Genomic DNA, 19,136 nt, shown 5'->3' with positions numbered 1-19,136 from the left:
CCAAAACCACCATAAAAAAGCCAGACTACGGTTTGCAACTGCACATGGGGACAAAGATCGTACTTTTTGGAGGAATGTCCTCTGGTCTGATGAAACAGAAATAGAAGTGTTTGGCCATAATGACCATCGTTATGTTTGGAGGAAAAAGGGGGACCCTTGCAAGGCGAAGAACACCATCCCAACCGTGAAGCACGGGGGTGACTGCATCATGTTGTGGGGGTGCTTTGCTGCAGGAGGGGCTGGTGCACTGCACAAAATAGATTGCATCATGAGGGAGGAAAATGATGTGGATATATTGAAGCAACATCTCAAGACATTATTCAGGAAGTTACAGCTTGGGTCTTCCAAATGGACAATGACCCAAGCATATTTCCAAAGGTGTGGCAAAATGGCTTCTTAAGGACAACAAAATCAAGGTATTGTAGTGGCCATCACAAAGCCCTGACCTCAATCCCATAGAAATTTTGTGGGCAGAACTGAAAAAGCTACAAACCTGACTCAGTTACACCAGCTCTGTTAGGAAGAATGGGCCAAAATTCACCCAATGTATTGTGGGTAGCTTGTGGAAGGCTACCTGCATCGTTTGACCCAAGTTAAACAATTTAAAGGCAATGCTACCAAATACTAATTGAGTGTATGTAAACTTCTGACCCACTGGGAATGTGATGAAAGAAATAAAAGCTGAAATAAATCATTCTCTCTACTATTACTCTGACATTTCACATTCTTAAAATAAAGTGGTTATCCTAACTGACCTAAGACAGGGAATTTTTACTCTGATTAAATGTCAGGAATTGTGAAAAACTGTATTTGGCTAAGGTGTATGTAAATTTCCGACTTCAACTGTACCCCATTCCGAATAGGATGCATAGCTTTTGACCAGAGCCCTATAAGGGGTCAAAAGTGGTGCACTATATGGGTGATAGTGTGTGAGAATACGATTTTGAGACATAGCCATGGTGCTGTAAAATATCTACATGAGGAAGCCAAAGAAAAAGGAACAGGATCAAGAGAACTGAATATGAATCAGTTTGACTATACAGAAGAGGAACCAGATGCTGTGAAGCAATGGGGTAAATTTAAAACTGTGTTGGATGAGCTTCTCCATAGAATCTTTGTCATCATATAGTGAGTTAGCATGCCTGCTCAGGGATTAATAGGATTATATCTTTGGTGTTGGACTGGCAAAGATAAATGTTTTAGAGCTTTAAATTGAGTTCACATGTTTTATGGCTCTCTGCTTGGTGGATGACCCCATAAGGACTGTATTTCACATCTGGTGTTTACCCAAGGTACTGGTATTTACTCTAGGTAATGAGTTTTTGGTGATGGTGTACAGTAAAATAAGGTTAAAGACTAACAGAAACATGTCTTTCACTCTCAAACACATAATCTACAGGTACAAGACTATGCAGTGCATTCGGAAAGTATTCAGACCTCTTGACTTTGTCCTTTAAAAAAAAAAGTTACAGCCTTATTCTAAAATCTTTTCTTTTTTTAGCGTCATTCTATACACAATACCTCATAATGACATAGCGGGGGGGGGGGGGACATTTTGGGAAATTATTACAAATAAAAAACGGATGCCTTATTTACGTAAGTATTCAGACCCTTTGCTATGAGACTAGACAATTAGCTCCGGTGCATCCTGTTTCCATTGATTATCCTTGATGTTTTTACAACTTGATTGGAGTCCACTGTTGGTAAATTAAATTGACTGGACAGAATTTGGAAAGGCACACACCTGTCTATATGAGGTCCCACAGTTGACAGTGGATGTCAGAACAAAAACCAAGCTGTGAGGTCAAAGGAATTCTCTGTAGAGCTCCGAGACAGGATTGTGTCAAGGCACAGATCTGGGGAAGGGTAATTTCTGCAGCATTGAAGGTCCCCAAGAACGCGTGGGCTTCTATCATTCTTAAATGGAAGAAGTTTGGAACCACCAAGACCCTTCCTAGTGCTGGACGCCCGGCCAAACTGAGCAATCAGGGTAGAATGGCCTTGGTCAGGGAGGTGACCAAAATCCTGATGGTCACTCTGACAGAGCTCCAGAGTTCCTTCGTGGAGATGGGAGAACTTTGCAGAATGACAACCATCTCTGCAGCACTCCACCAATCAGGCCTTTATGGTAGAGTGGCCAGATGGAAGCCACTCCTCAGTAAAAGGCACATGACAGCCCGCTTGGATTTTGTCAAAAGTCACCTAAAGACTCTCTGACCATGAGAAACAAGATTCTCTGGTCTGATGAAACCAGTATTGAACTTATTGGCCTGAATGCCAAGCGTCACGTCTGGAGGAAACCTGGTACCATTCCTATGGTGAAGCATGGTGGTGGCAACATCATGCTGTGGGGATGTTTTTCAGCAGCAGAGACTGAGAGTCTAGTCAGGATCGAGGAAAAGATGAACGAAGCAAAGTACAGCGATATCCTTGATGAAAACCTATACCCATGACTGTGTGGCCACACAGGCCTCCAACTCAATCATTAAGTTTGCAGACGACACACCATTAGTAGGCCTGATTACCAACAATGACAAGACAGCCTACAGGGAGGAGGTGAGGGCCCTGGGAGAGTGGTGCTAGGAAAGAAACCTCTCATTCGACGTCAACAAAACAAAGGAGCTGATCGTGGCCTTCAGGAAACAGCAGAGGGAGCACGGCCCTATCCACATCGACAGGACCGCAGTGGAGAAGGTGGAAAGCTTCAAGTTCCTCGGCGTACACATCACTGACGATCTGAAATCGTCCACCCACACAGACAGTGTGGTGAAAAAGACGCAGCAGCGCCTCTTCAACCTCAGGAGGCTGAAGAAATTTGGCTTGGCCCCTAAACCCTCACAAACTACCTGTACAGGTGCATCAAAGCTGGGACCAAGAGACTGAAGAACTGCTTCTACCCGGTTAGGCAACCCTGCACTATAGAGGCTGCTGCCCTATAGACATAGACTTGTGTTCCCTTATGAAAGTGGCCAGGGATTCCAAGTCACTTTAATAATGTTTAAACAATGCTTACATACTGCTTTACTTATCTCATATACTATATTTTAGTCAATGCTACTCCGACATTGCTCGATCTAATATTTATATATTTCCATTCTTTTACTTTAGATGTGTGTGTATTGTTGCGAATTGTTTTTAGATACTACTGCACTGTCGGGGCTAGGAACAGAAGCATTTCACTACACCCGCAATAATATCTGCCAAATGTTGTGTATGTGACCAATAACATTTGATTTGATTTTGAGTGCTCAGGACCTCAGACTGGGTCTAAGGTTCACATTCTTACAGGACAACAACCCCAAGCACACAGCCAAGACAACACAGTAGTGGCTTCGGGACAAGTCTCTGAATGTCCTTGAGTGGCCCAGCCAGAGCCCGGACTTGAACCCCATCGAACATCTCTGGAGAGACCTGAAAATAGCAGTGCAGCGATGCTCCCCATCCAACCTGACAGAGCTTTAGAGGATCTGCAGAGAAGAATGGGAGAAACTCCCCAAATACAGGTGTGCCAAGCTTGTAACGTCATACCCAAGAAGACTCAAGGCTGTAATCACTGCTGAAGGTGCTTCAACAAAGTACTGAGAAAAGGGTCTGAATTCTTATTTAAATGTGATTTTTCTGTTGTTTATTTCAAATACATTTTGTAAAATAAAATCTAAAAACCTGTTTTGGCTTTGTCATTATGCGGTATTGTGTGTAGATTGATGAGGGGGGGAAACTATTTATTCCATTTTAGAATAAGGCTGTAATGTAACAAACGTAACAAAAATGTAAGGTGTCTGAATGCTTTCCGAATTCACTGTACATAATGTATGTATTGTAGCTCAAAATACTTCTTATATATCCAAACCGGCCTCAAAAACAGCATTTGGCAGAAATCCACTCTTTTTGCGTCACTGGCTATGTCATTGTGACATCATTACTGATACTGGCAGATGTTTCTAGAGGCAGAGAGAAAGGGAGAGGTCCCAGATCTCTAATGGTTTCTGTATCCACAGATAGATTATATTTCTACGTATGTGTCTTTGCTCCTGGTGGGAATCATCAACTGATACACCTGCTGCCAACCACACCCATTGTAAAGGCCCTGAAGGCTTAATAATGTATTGTACTGTGTAGATGAAGGGAAGAGAGAGAGAGGACAAGGAAGAAAGGGAGACGAGGTAAATGGAAAAAATAGAGTGAGGGGAGGAGGAGGGAGAGATGATACCTCTGTGGGATCTGCCAGGAGTGTGATGGGTGTGAGTTGGTTGTGTGAGAGGGTGCCATGTTCACTGTGTGAGTGCCCCTGAGCAGTCGGTGGATGGATGAAAGCTGTTACGTCTGTCTGTGTGTTATTGTCAGCAGCTGCTTGACTAACGCTAAGACTGTCCAATCACCACAGGGCATAAGTAACCAATATTGCCAGGGAAGAAACCCTATATCACAGAAAGTGACAATCACATGGGTGTATACAGTACTTAGTTAACAATTTTCAGTCTTGTGAGTTTCCTGCATAGCTTCTGGTGTTCCTGTTCCCCTAGTCTCTACTCTCCTCAGCTCAGGTTGCAGCTTTGAAGTTTCATGATGAAAGGAAAAAGCTTACGTCTCTCTCCAGTGATCAATCGCTTAATACCATCAACATCTGTTAGCAGCCAATGAGCCACACAGTGGACCGAGTCACCTGTCTGTGTGGGGTGATCGGCTCATATAGCAGTAACAGGAACCCTGCTTTAGATCAATAGTCATTACATGTACCCAGTAGAATTGACCCAGAGAAAAAGTAGCTCTGACCTCTCAACTCTGCTTCCTGTTGGGATAGTGAGATGGAGTGTCTAGACCAAACAGTAGTAGGTGATGGTTCTAGTGGGATCTGTACGGTGTGAGGGAGGTTATAGGTCTCTGAGCTCTACTTATCGTTCCTATGTGTTAGTGTGTTTGGGGTGCTGTGTAGATTCATGTGCTATAGATTAGTAAAATCCATCGCCACGACCACCGTGGGTCGCCTGGCCTGCTGTCACCTGCCACCCTAAACACGGGCATATGCTCTCTCTGTGATGTCACAAAGCATTATGTGCACATGCACATACAGTACCTTTATGATGTCACTGAACAGGCTTTTTTAACGAGAGCTGATCTCCACTCAGCGTATAACTGAATACAATTGCACTAGAAGTTTTTTATTTTATTATTCTTTTGATATTTTTTGTAGGTTTTAGCATTTGCTTGTTAATACCTGTGTTTTGTTAGACATGTTTGTTGTAGCAATGTAAGTTGTGTATTTTTGTATTATGAAGAAAAATGTATTAAAAAAATAATACTTTTCATTATTTCACAGACCTGTTTACCGGTAATCATGTGCTGTTCTCTTTGTGATGTCACCTATCTTATATTTTCAGCATGAGACTCTGCTCTTCTGTGACGTCACAAACCTTTCACATTCTTAACCAAAGCATTCAAGGCTGTCTTTATGGTGGCACTTTGTTTACATTTGCATCTAAACGTTTACATTATAATGATGCCTATTTGCTGTGATGTCACCAGCCTAGCATGTTTCTCTGTGATGACAAGGTATGTTGTGTGAGATGTGTCTGTCTGTGATGCTGTCTATAGAGAGGGATGTAATTAGTTCATTGAGCTCATTCATGCGTAGGGAGGAAGGATGTACAATAAACCCCTCCTGTCCTTCACACACACACACAGAGAATTGAGTAGACTGACCCAGGGAATTATTTCCCCTCTCTCCAGGCAGAGAGGTGTATTAGGCGGTGTTCCATTACACTAGGGGAATATGATAGGACAGTTAAGGGAAAGGACCTACACACCACTCTTCCTTATCCTCTGTCCGGACTTAAAGGATCAGTTCAGCTGTTGTTCCTGATCATTTTTCACTGTGTCATGTGTTCACACTCATGTGACTCCGACACGGGACAATACCACATCAAAGGGCGCATGGATGTGGGCAACGGGGGAGTTCACACAACACATTGGCAGTCTCTCATGCAAACATGGCCATACAGTATCATTCAAATGTTTGGATGCTCTGCCACGACGTCAGCAACCTGTGGCTGAAGCTCCAGCACAGGACAGGTACTGGATGGGCTTAATGTCTGTCTTTCGGTTGGTTGGTTGGTTGGTTGGTTGGTTGGTTGGTTGGTTGGTTGGTTGGTTGGTTGGTTGGTTGTCTGTCTCTGTCTACCAGTGTACATGTTACTTACAGTAAACGATGGACATTGTTGAAGTGACATGCTGTTTTGGTGCTGTAATAATATTGACGTGGACTGTCTGTGCTGTACTAATGCTGACATGACACTACTGGTTTTGTTTTTGTGAATAATGTAACATGTCAGTTTGGGGCATGTCTGCTCTAACCACTAGGCTACCTGCCGCCCCTAGCATGTGTAGGATGGTCATCTGAATCAGGGTTCGTTTGGCAGCTGGGGTGAAAGAGGAGTGATTACGATAGAGGAAACCAAGTCTGGATGTAACTTTAGCACATACAGTTGAAGTCAGAAGTTTACATACACCTTAGCCAAATACATTTAAACTCAGTTTATCACAATTCCTGACATTTAATCAGAGTAAAAAGTCCCTGTCTTAGGTCAGTTAGGATCACCACTTTATTTGAAGAATGTGAAATGTCAGAGTAATAGTTGAGAGAATTATTTATTTCAACTTTAATTTCTTTCATCACATTCCCATTGGGTCAGAAGTTTACATACACTCAATTAGTATTTGGTAGCATTGCTTTTAAATTGTTTAACTTGGGTCAAACGTTTCAGGTAGCCTTCCACAAGCTTCCCACAATAAGTTGGGTGAATTTTGGCCCATTCCTCCATACAGAGCTGTAGTAACTCAGTAAGGTTTGTAAGGCCTTCTTGCTCGCACACGCTTTTTCAGTTCTGCCCACAAATTTTCTATAGGATTGAGGTCAGGGCTTTGTGATGGCTACTCCAATACCTTGACTTTGTTGTCCTTAAGCTATTTTGCCACAACTTTGGAATTATGCTTGGGGTCATTGTCCATTTGAAAGACCCATTTGCGACCAAGCTGTAACTTCCTGACTGATGTCTTGAGATGTTGCTTCAATATATCTACATCATTTTCCTCCTCATGATGACATCTATTTTGTGAAGTGCACCAGTCCCTCCTGCAACAAAGCACCCTCACAACATGATGCTTCACGGTTGGGATGGTGTTCTTTGGCTTGCAAGCTTTCCCTTTTTCCTCCAAACGTAATGATGGTCATTATGGCCAAACAGTTCTATTTTTGTTTCATCAGACTAGAGGACATTTCTCCAAAAGTACGATCTTTGTCCCCATGTGCAGTTGCAAACCGTAGTCTGGCTTTTTTATGGCGGTTTTGGAGCAGTCACTTCTTCCCTGCAGAGCGGCCTTTCATGTTACGTCCATATAGGACTTGTTTTACTGTGGATTTAGATACTTTTGTACCTGTTTCCTCCAGCATCTTCACAAGGTCCTTTGCTGTTGTTCTGGGATTGATTTGCACTTTTCGCACCAAAGTACGTTAATCTCCAGGAGACAGAACGCGTCTCCCTCCTGAGCGGTATGACGGCTGCGTTGTCCCATGGTGTTTATACTTGCGTACTATTGTTTGTACAGATGAACGTGGTACCTTCAGGCGTTTGCTTCCAAGGATGAACCAGACTTGTGGTCTACAATGTTTTTTCTGAGGTCTTGGCTGATTTCTTTTGATTACACCTCCAATTGACTCAAATTATGTTAATTAGCCTATCAGAAGCTTCTAAAGCCATGACATCATTTTCAGGAATTTTCCAAGCTGTTTAAAGGCACAGTCAACTTAGTGTATGTAAACTTCTGACCCACTGGAATTGTGATACAGTGAATTATAAGTGAAAGAATCTGTCTGTAAATAATTGTTGGAAAAATGACTTGTGTCATGCACAAAGTAGATGTCATAACCGACTTGCTAAAAATATAGTTTGTTAACAAGAAATTTGTGGAGTGGTTGAAAAATGAGTTTTAATGACTCCAACCTAAGTGTATGTAAACTTCCGACTTCAACTGTACCAAAGCCGCAGGCTGAGAGAAGGACAGTGTACCATCTAGCTATACTCCCAAGTACTTGTATGAGGTGACTACCTCAAGCTCTAAACCCTCAGAGGTAGTAATCACACCTGTGGGGAGAGAGGCATTCTTCTTACAAAACCACATTACCTTTGTTTTGGAGGTGTTCAGAACAAGGTTAAGGGTAGAGAAAGCTTGTTGGACACTAAGAAAGCTTTGTTGTAGAGCATTTAACACAAAATACGGGGAGGGGCCAGCTGAGTATAAGACTGTATCTGCATATAAATGGATGAGAGAGCTTCCTACTGCCTGAGCTATGTTGTTGATGTAAATTGAGAAGAGCGTGGTGCCTAGGATCAAGCCTTGGTGACAGGCAGTGAATGAGACAGCAGATTTTCTGACTTTATACACTGCACTCTTTGAGAGAGGTAGTTAGCAAACCAGGCCAAAGACCCCTCAGAGACACCAATACTCCTTAGCCGCCCCACAAGACGTATCAAAAGCTTTGGCCAAGTCAATAAAAATAGCAGCACAACATTGCCTAGAATCAAGAGCAATGGTGACATCATTGAGGACCTTTAAAGGTTGCAGTGACACATCCATAACCTGAGCGGAAACCAGATTGCATACCCGAGAGAATACTATAGACATTAAGAAAGCCAGTCAGTTGACTATTGACAAGTTTTTCCAACACTTTTGATAAACAGGGCAAAATAGAAATAGGCCTATAACAGTTAGAATCAGCTTGATCTCCCTCTTTAAATAAAGGACGATCTGTGGCTGCCTTCCAAGCAATGGGAACCTCCCCAGAAAGGAGAGACAGGTTAAAAAGGTCGGAGATAGGCTTGGTGATGATAGGAGCAGCAACCTTAAAGAAGAAAGGGTCTAAACCATCTGACCCAGATGTTTTTTGGGGGTCAAGTTTAAGGAGCTCCTTTAGCACCTCGGACTCAGTGACCATCTGCAGGGAGAAACTTTGTAGTGGGGCGTTGGAAAAGAAGGAGAAGCACCACGGATAGTCACATTAGAAGGGGTGGAAGATGAGGAAATGTTGGACAGGCAAGGAGGCATGGCTGAGTCAAATAGGAATCCTGACTCAATTAAGTGGTGATTAAAGAGCTCAGCCATTTGCTTCTTGTCAGTAACAACCACATCGTCAACATTAAGGGACATGGGCAGCTGTGAGGAGGAGGGTTTGTGTTGACATAGTGTTGAAGTGACAGGAACACACCCAGGAAGCTCAGAGAAAAGTGAATATTACTCTCTGTAGATCATCCCTTTAGCTCACTGGAGAAGAAGGGATGTGACGAAGGGAGATGGAGAGACAGACGTGCTCCTAGACATTCTCTACTTCAGAACATTTTACCGTGAGAGTGTTGTGTAACAGCACTGCTCCTTTACCTTTAAACTGATGTCCTGTCCCGAAAGGAAGGCTTGGTCACTGACTAATTCACGAGACGAGAGAGTGGTTATCCCTGGTTAGTGGTCTGACATTAAATCATTGAGATAAACAGTGTTGTGGCCCTAGAAAGTCTCCCAGGCTGGTTTCTAATGTTACATTTACATTTTAGTCATTTAAGAGTTAGCGTCTGCTGAATACCTCTCTATCTGTGTCTGTATCTGTGTCTGTATCTGTGTGTGTATCTGTGTGTGTGTAATATAATCCTATAGTGTAGAGCATCACTGTGGCTTTCTGTTCCATCGATCTGTTGTGCTCTGTACTGTTAGGCCCTCAGTCTCAACAGTAGGACTTTTTCCAGACTCCCACAGTATTGGCACTACCTGCATAAAGAGAACTGCTTGATCCCACTGTATAACTACCTATATGTAGCTGTTTAGAAATGGATGCAGATGAACCTATTTTTGTGACTGGCTGGGAGCATGGGAGTATTGTATGTTCTGTATGTAACCATCTTGTTTGAGTTTCTAGGATCCATGCTATTAATGTATGTCATCCAGGGACAGGATGTGAACACACATACGCACAGGCACACTTTATTGTAATAATAAAGAGATCTGGTAGCATAATACTCTATCAATTATTTATTTATATATTATACAGTTGCACCAAGCCCTCACAGCAAAGTCAGCACAAATACAGTATAATCCACCTCACTCTAAGGATTATACTGTATTTGTGCTGACTTTGCTGTGAGGGTTTGGGGTTGAATCGGTATCAATGATTTACCAGAAGACAGTTGAGCTGAACTATTGACCAGGAGTCTCTAGTCTCTGTAACTGTGTACAAATAGCTCTAGTTTGGGAGACTGGCCCATGTCAAGTAAGTATGCTAGTAGGTTGCAACTGTATAATATATAAATAAATAATTGATAGAGTATTATGCTACCAGATCTCTTTATTATTACAAATGGACAATAGAAATATTAGCCAACAGCTATGCATATCCTGTGAACTGGACATATACAGTATATTAGTTATAGAGGCAGTACACACCTTCAGGTACTACAGAACAATAACAATACCAGTGGAGGCTGCTGATGGGAGGACGGCTCATAATAATGGCTGGAACAGAGTAAATGGAATGGCATCAAACCATGTGTTTTGTATTTGATACCATTCCACTGATGCCGCTCCACCCGTTACCACAAGCCTGTCCTCCTCAAATAAGCTGCCACCAACATCCTGTGATTGACAGAAGTCTGTTCCGCTTTTAGGAAATTGCATTTCTAGGTAGAAATATGCTGACTGAAGAATGGGCGATTTGGGGCTGTGTCAGTGTCTCTGAACTACTTTTGTTCCTGTGTACCAGCAATGTTTACGAACCTACTGTAGCTATTCCCTCCCTGCTGACCTGGGCCTCTGAGTCAAAGCAGCCTGTTTTGTCACCCCATCTCCACCTTCACTGCCTGGCTGGGGCTTGCCTGGCTAGGGCTGCCTGGCTGGGGCTGCCTGGCTGGGGCTACCTGGCTGGGGCTACCTGGCTGGGGCTTGCCTGGTTGGGGCTACCTGGCTGGGGCTTGCCTGGCTGGGGCTTGCCTGGCTGGGGCTGCCTGGCTGGGGCTACCTGGCTTGGGGCTACCTGGCTGGGGCTGCCTGGCTGAGGCTTGCCTGGCTGAGGCTGCCTGGCTGAGGCTTGCCTGGCTGAGGCTTGCCTGGCTGGGGCTGCCTGGCTGGGGCTACCTGGCTGGGGCTTGCCTGGCTGGGGCTACCTGGCTGGGGCTTGCCTGGCTGGGGATGCCAGGCTGGGGCTACCTGGCTGGGGCTTGCCTGGCTGGGGATGCCAGGCTGGGGCTACCTGGCTGGGGCTTGCCTGGCTGGGGCTGCCTGGCTGGGGCTGCCTGGCTGGGGCTGCCTGGCTGGGGCTGCCTGGCTGGGGCTACCTGGCTGGGGCTGCCTGGCTGGGGCTGCCTGGCTGGGGCTTACCTGGCTGGGGCTTGCCTGGCTGGGGCTGCCTGGCTGGGGCTGCCTGGCTGGGGCTGCCTGGCTGGGGCTGCCTGGCTGGGGCTTACCTGGCTGGGGCTTGCCTGGCTGGGGCTTGCCTGGCTGGGGCTGCCTGGCTGGGGCTGCCTGGCTGGGGCTTACCTGGCTGGGGCTGCCTGGCTGGGGCTGCCTGGCTGGGGCTGCCTGGCTGGGGCTACCTGGCTTGTTTCATTAATGGTGGGTCAGGATCCAAAGAATTTGTAGCATTCTGCTCTCTGGTCTGCGTTTCAGATGATTATTTGTTCACTATTCTGCATGTCTATACTGCTCAGACTACATGCTGTAGTAACTTAATGTTCTGTTTTTGTGTGAGTATGTCTAGCTCTTTTATACTTTTGCGATGGTTCTTTCATTCAATGCAATATGTTTTGTCCTGACTGTGACTCTGACTGTGTTGTTGCTCTGCTGTTCCTCCAGATGAGATCATGCAGCAGGAGAGCAGTCCCCTCTGTGCCATCGACATCACCCCTGACCTCAGGAAGCAGTTTGCCTACCTCTCAGGTAACACTTCCTGTCTATGTCTCTGCCTGTCTGCTTGCCATAATACAGATGTCTGCTATAACAGGACTGTACTGTTCCTCTACCAGATATAGTTCAGATGAACTGTCTGCTTCACCCCTCAGATTTGCCATTCAAATTTCTCCTCTCCTGTTTTCCTGCTCATAATTTTCTTATCAATGTTAGTCCGGCTACTGTACACTGGGGCCCATTTTCTTCACGACTCTGTGTTTGTTTAGTGTGTATTTACATATGTGTTTATCAGTTTCTGTTGCGTATAAGCCAAATTATAGAGTTTCTGTTTTTCCAGTTGTCTTGTCAATTCAGTGTGTCTGTACTGCATGACTAGTAGAAGCTTACAGAAATCAACTAGGCTTGTGAGCAGACTTCCACAAATGTTACTTAATTGAAAAACAAAAAGGATAATATAACAGATATTATTGTGGCATTGATTCCTTCACCACTGTATTCACCTCATTGAATAGATTACCCCAAACACACACACACACACTTTGCCCCCTCTCTGTCCCCCTCTATGTTCTGCATGGAAGGTCACCTTGTAGACTGTTCTCTGCCTGTCAGCGTCCATTTTGCGGAGAGCTTGCTGCTTCTCAGATGCAGGAGAGTCAAAACAGACAGTGAAACGATGACCGAGCATTTGCTGTTTCTAGGGTGATAATAGAAGAAGGAAAAGCAGACAGATTGATATTCTCATCACATGGGCTAATAGTACAGCTGCTCACAGGCATGTGTGTTTGTGTGACTATTTCCCCCATTTTCTAAGTGTATGTCGGTGTGTGTTTAAATACTGCAGAAGATACCCTTCTTTCTCGCCCTCCTCTCTCTCTTTCTCGCCGTGTCTGTTGCTTTCTTTCTCTCTCACTTTACCCTATCGCCTTATCAAACAGTCTGGTTTGCCAGTTCCACTGGCGCCCTCTTGTGGTAATCCTTGTTGAAGTCGTGTCAAGAAAATTACAAAGGAATGTGACTGAGTCGTCTCAGTTCCAGTGAACTCTCTGTTCTTAACTCTTCTATGTCTCTTTCCCAGGGGGCCGAGGGCAGAACAGCAGCCCCATCATTGTGTTCCCAGAGTTCCCTGCATTCGGAGAAATCCAGGAGAGGGAGTTCCACAACGTGCTCACATACCTGACCAGCATCCCCAGGTGAGATTCTACATACCACACACACACCAATGCTTCTTCAGACACTCCCTGTGTCCGAGCTCCCTACATGTATTATTCCCATGGTAACCAGTCAGATCAGTCTATTTTACAGGAAGGAAACTAAGGAGAGGCAGATGAATATTGAACATGCTCGGAGGAATTTAGGAGAAATCAGATGAATGTAGAATTTGGTAACATCGTAGCGTAAAAAGAGGGATTGGGGGGGGGGGGGGCACACAATGCAAATAGTCTGGGTAGCCATTTGATTACCTGTTCAGGAGTCTTATGGCTTGGGGGTAAAAACTGTTGAGAAGCCTTTTTGTCCTAGACTTGGCACTCCGGTACCGCTTGCCATGCGGTAGTAGAAACTTTTGAGGATCTCAGGACCCATGCCAAATCTTTTTAGTTTCCTGAGGGGGAATATGCTTTGTCGTGCCCTCTTCACGACTGTCTTGGTGTGTTTGGACCATTCTAGTTTGTTGTTGATGTGGACACCGAGGAACTTGAAGCTCTCAACCTGCTCCAATACAGCCCCGTTGATGAGAATGGGGGAGTGCTCGGTCCTCCTTTTCATGTAGTCCACAATCATCTCCTTAGTCTTGGCTACGTTGAGGGATAGGTTGTTATTCTGGCACCACACGGCCAGGTCTCTGACCTCCTCCCTATAGGCTGTCTCGTTGTTTTCTGTGATTATGCCTACCACTGTTGTGTCATCTGCAAACTTAATGATGGTGTTGGAGTCGTGCCTGGCCATGCAGTCGTGGGGGAACAGGGAGTACAGGAGGGGACTGAGCACGCACACCTGTGGAGCTCCAGTGTTGAGGATCAGCGTGGCAGATGTGTTGCTACCTACCCTCATCACCTGGGGGCGGCTCGTCAAGAAGTCCAGGATCCAGTTGCAGAGGGAGGTGTTTAGTCCCAGGATCCTTAGCTTAGTGATGAGCTTTGAGGGTACTATGGTATTGAACGCTGAAAACAGACACGTTAAAAGATTCTGGTACCATAAACTTCCTTGTTCACCATACAACAGGGAGTAGGAAACCCTGTTCCTGGAGTGCTGCAGGCACTTCATGTTTTAACTGACCTGGAAGACCAATTGTGTTGAATTTAGGCAATCCCTAAACTGATCACTTGGCTCAGTTGGTCAGGTTTGGCGCCTAGTTGGAACAAAATCCTGCAGTACCTGCAGCACTCCAGGAACAGGGTTTCCTACCCTTGCCATACAACATTGTTTATATTGTAGGTTCAGCTCATGGAATACCACATATTTTCAGTGCAAACCAAGTGTGTTATCCTCAGCTCTTATTGACTGCTGTATAGAAATAGCCAGCAGGTGTCACTAGAGGCTCATATGCACTGCATGCTGCTTGAGGTAGAACCCTTTAACCACTGATCTCCCCCCTCCCCCAATCCTAACCTCAACCATTGGGAGGTATTGTAAACATCTGACCCTGTCTCAGTGGTTAGGGGCATTCTCTACCTACACTGGTTAAAAAAGGTCATGGTTTCTGTCTTCTTAGTCTTGTGTTTAGTGTGTCAGTGAGAGTGTTGGGTAAATGGATGTGTCTGGGCTGTCCCCTGTAGAGATCTCTTAGTAGAGGGAGGAGTGGAGATCTCAATGCACTCTCCTAATTAGCTGGCCAATGCAATAACCCCAGCCTGTAATCATATTACTGCAGAATGTCTTTGTGTACTGAGAGACTGATGATGGGGAAGGGGGGAGAATAAATTACCCCCCCCCCCCCCCCCCCCCCATCTTCTCAATATCCACCTCACAGGGATTTCTGTCATCCTTTCCCTCTTTTTTCCCCATCTTCCTTTTCTCTTCTCATCCTTTGCCCCATTCTTTCTCTTTCTCCAGCTCCCCTTCCTTCCTTGTATAGCTATTTTCTCACTCATTCTTCTCTTCCTCACTCCATCCTTGTCCGTTGAGGCATGTAGTGGGTCTAAAATAGAAACTACAGTGGTCCTGACTGTTTAAGTTTGAATAACGCATGCAGACAGCTGAGCTGCAGTACATGCGTGTGAATACACCAACCAACAGAGAAGCTCTTACACCTACTCCTGCACCTAATGGTGGCATACAGGGTTGAAACCAATTACACACCTGGTCCACATATTCACATCACATTCTAAACTGGTGTAGAAGAGCTGTGTTGCAACCCCTGCATGGCTTCCGTCCTGTGACTCTTTGAGGTCACTGCTGACATCACAACCTTACAAAAAGTCAAAGTTGAGCTGACAGAGAGGGCCTGAGGCTAAAGCTGCTCAGAGCAGACGGACAGATGTCCAGGAATTCCTCAGGGCGATTTTGTGTGTGTGTGTGTGTGTGTGTCTTGACCTTGAATACAGAACTATTCAATATGTTCCACTTCAATTTCAACCAGAATACATTTTGATAAATATATATATTCATGAAAATAATTTCAAAATTAAGGTTTTTGGAGGGGGACTGCGGGTGCATACAATTCCACAGTTACAAATTCCTTTTGAAGGCATTCCCAATTTTGAGGTAATTTTCCTGTTCCTGGTCTGCCGATGAGGCATGGAATTTATCCGTATCCTAATCCCCTTTTCGCCTCCGGTGGGAAAAGCCTGTTTACGCTGCGGATCGCCAAACACTCACTAAATTAATTAGCAGCCTGTGTCCTTGGGCAGGCCAGGTTTCTCTCTCGCTCTTGCTCTCTCCAATCCTCTCTGGGTCTAGTTCAGAGTGGCTGCAGGTTGAGGTAGAACCTTGACAGGAGGATTTGAGAGTGACTGAAACTTGAAGAGCTCTTTTAAGAGCTTTTTTTAATCTGTTTTTAATTTGATTTACAGCCTGCCTGGCTTCAGGCAGTTAGAAGGGGTGGAGTATGGCATAGAGGGGGAGCGTAGGGGGTGTGTGTGTGTGTGTGTGTGTGTGTGTGTGTGTGTGTGTGTGTGTGTGTGTGTGTGTGTGTGTGTGTGTGTGTGTGTGTGTGTGTGTGTGTGTGTGTGTGTGTGTGTGTGTGTGTGTGTGTGTGTGTGTGTGTGTGTGTGCTTGTGCGCACCTGTGCAGAATTGTGTGTTAAGCAATCCCATTCCACAACACAGCTAGCAGGGGTTCCACCAGCATCAGACAACCGCCGCAAGAAATCAAATTATTTAGACTCCTTCACAAATCAATTATAAACTCCTTCACAAATCAATTATAAACCCCAGTCAACTGTAGGTGTTGTTATTGTGAAGTGGAAAGGTCTAGAAGCAACAACGGCTCAGCCGAGAAGTGGTTGTCAGGTAAAAATTGTCTGTCCTCGGTTCCAACAGTCACTACCAAGTTCCAAACTGCCTCTGGAAGCAACGTCAGCACAAGAACTGTTATCAGGAGCTTCATGAAATGGGTTTCCATGGCTGAGCAGTCACACACAAGCCTAAGATCACCATGCACAATGCCAAGCATTGGCTGGAGTGGTGTAAAGCTTGCCGCCATTGGACTCTGGAATAGCCGAAACACGTTCTCTGGGAATTATTAATATTTATTTTTTATTTAACCTTTATTTAACTAGGCAAGTTTGTTAAGAACAAATTCTTCTTTGCAATGAAGGCCTACCCTGGCCAAACCCGGACGATTCTGGGCCAATTGTGCACCGCCCTATGGGATTCCCAATCACGGCCGGATGTGATACAGCCTGGATTCAAGCCAGGGACTGTAGTGACGCCTCTTGCATTGAGATGCAGTGCCTTAGACCGCTGTGCCACTCGGGATGGTGAATCGTAATGCACCATCTGACAGTCCGATGGACGAATCTAAGTTTGGCGGATGCCAGGAGAACGCTACCTGCCCCAATGCATAGTGCCAACTGTAAAGTTTGGTGGAGGAGGAATAATGGTTTGGGGCTGTTTTTCATGGTTCAGGCTAGGCCCTTTAGTTCCAGTCAAGGGAAATCGTAATGCTATAGCATACAATGGCATTCTCGATGATTCTGTGCTTCCAACTTTGTGGCAACAGTTTGGGGAAGGCCCTTTCCTATTTCAGCATGGCAATGCCCCCGTGCACAAAGCAAGGTCCATACATAAATGTTTTGTCGGGAACGGTGTGGAAGAACTTGACTGGCCTGCACAGAGCCCTGACCTTAACCCCATCGAAAACCTTTGGGAGGAATTGGAACACCGACTGCGAGCCAGGTCTAATTGCCCAACATCAGTGCCCGACCTCACTAATGCTCTTGTGGCTGAATGGAAGCAAGTCCCCTCAGCAATGTTCCAACATCTAGTGGAAAGCCTTCACAGAAGAGTGGAGACTGTTAGAGCAGCAAAGGAGAGGCCAATTCCATATTAATGGCCATCATGTTTGGAATGAGATGTTCGACGAGCAGGTGTCCACATACTTTTGGCCACACTTGTGTATGTGATTCTTTGTGTTCTGAGACTAAGTAGCAAGCCTAGTTTATCACGTAATCTATACTCTCTCTCTATGCCTGACTTTCCCTCCTCTCTCTCTCTCTCCCTCCTCTCTTCCTCTCATACTGTCTTTCAGTATAAATCACTAAACCAGTTCAGTCCTCATAAAGGTTCCAGTACTAGACCATCTCTCTAACTTTTCTATCTCCTTCTTTTTCATCCTTCCCTCCTCCTCCATCCCTCTCTCTCCCCCTCCATCCCTCTCTCTCCCCTCCTCCTTCTCTGCTGCTAAAAAAGAACCGGTCTGCTCTTTTGAACGCTTGAGCAGGTGGGAGGGAGGGAGAGAATGCAGCTCCCCTCCTCTCCATCAGCCCATCCCCTCCCTCACATCCCCAGGTCTGCTGACTGGCCCCCGGGGCTGTCTGTCACCCCTTAGCCAGGCTGGGATTGGCTAGTGGCACGGCAGTTCCTGGCACGTCATTGGTTGATCAGTGCAGTGGCGGTGGCTGGTTTCTGTGACTGTCTTGCTCTCCCTCCAACACAACACAGCACCACACACACAGAAACACAGGCAGATCTGACTCTCAGGCATCTATTTTCCTATCTTCTCTCCTGTTTTCAGTTTCAATATGGAATTATTTATCCCTTTTTCTCTATTGGAGGATTTGGAATAGCAGAGTTGTTGTCGTGTGAGGAGGAGTGGAGACATTCTGTTCATCAGTTTGCTGTGACCAGGCAGTGCTTGTGTGTTTTGCTGCTGAGGTGTGAGTATTTGTGTCACCTCTAAAAGGTGTGTATAGTTGATTCTTCTGACTGGCTACATGTGGGATTGACTTTGATTCCTCTACCTGAACCAGTCTCATAAGACTACAGCGGGTAACAGTGAGAGAGGCGGTTGGCTGGTCTTACAACTCTTTATCTGTGCGGATTGGACCAGTATCTTGAAGGTGTGTATAGTTGAACAAACTCGCATCCCCCTCTCACTGTGGACTAGGACAGGGTTTTTGAAGCATCTTTACCTTGCCTGTACATAAGTGCACCACGCTGAGGGTAGGTCTTTACTCAGGCCTGACAGATACATTTTTACATTTAACATTTAGCAGACGCTCTTTTCCAGAGATACTTACAGTAGAGTGTATACATTTCAGACTTTTTGTACTTGTACCCCAGTGGGAATTGAACCCACAACCATGGCATTGCAAGCACCATGTTCTACCAACTGAGCCACATGGGACATCCAATATAGACATACTAGTGACACTGTCATCTCTATCCTCTCTCACCATTGTGGTTCCCTGTTCATTTATTCTCTGGTCATATCCAGTCACTGTGGTCCTACTGAACCTTATTCCCCTCTCTCCAGTCTCCATCTGCGGTCTTGTTATGGTCATGTGTACAGTGGTGTCAGGTGTTAGTGGTTGTGTTGACTGGGATCCCATCTCTTTTTTCCAGTCTGTCTGCGGCAGGAGTGGGTTTTATCCTGGTCATTGACCGGCGGCAGGACCGATGGGCAGCCGTCAAGGGGACCCTGCTCCGCATTGCAGTAAGTAACCGAGCGCGTGTGTGTGTCTGTCTCTATACGGGGGAGTCTGTCTTTTGTGTCTATGCATCTGTGTGTGTGAAATACATTTCTTTAATCATGTG

General features: G+C 45.4%; 1 protein-coding gene across 3 annotated transcripts in view; it reads left to right on the top strand.

Moving 5' to 3' along the window:
• The window catches only part of LOC129816749 (guanine nucleotide exchange factor DBS-like), a 68,549-nt gene that overhangs the window by 22,289 nt on the left and 27,124 nt on the right, over positions 1 to 19,136 (top strand). For all 3 annotated transcript variants that reach the window (XM_055871585.1, XM_055871586.1, XM_055871584.1), the window contains exons 2-4: positions 11,887 to 11,970; positions 13,016 to 13,130; positions 18,945 to 19,035. In XM_055871585.1, coding sequence (XP_055727560.1) covers positions 11,887 to 11,970; positions 13,016 to 13,130; positions 18,945 to 19,035 — 290 coding nt within the window. The remainder of the gene's footprint in view (positions 1 to 11,886; positions 11,971 to 13,015; positions 13,131 to 18,944; positions 19,036 to 19,136) is intronic.

This window comes from Salvelinus fontinalis, chromosome 19 (assembly GCF_029448725.1).
Source record: "Salvelinus fontinalis isolate EN_2023a chromosome 19, ASM2944872v1, whole genome shotgun sequence".
NCBI classification, from domain to species: domain Eukaryota; kingdom Metazoa; phylum Chordata; class Actinopteri; order Salmoniformes; family Salmonidae; genus Salvelinus; species Salvelinus fontinalis.
Note: the sequence above shows the minus strand (reverse complement) of the source record. Positions and strands in the feature narration are given on the sequence as shown.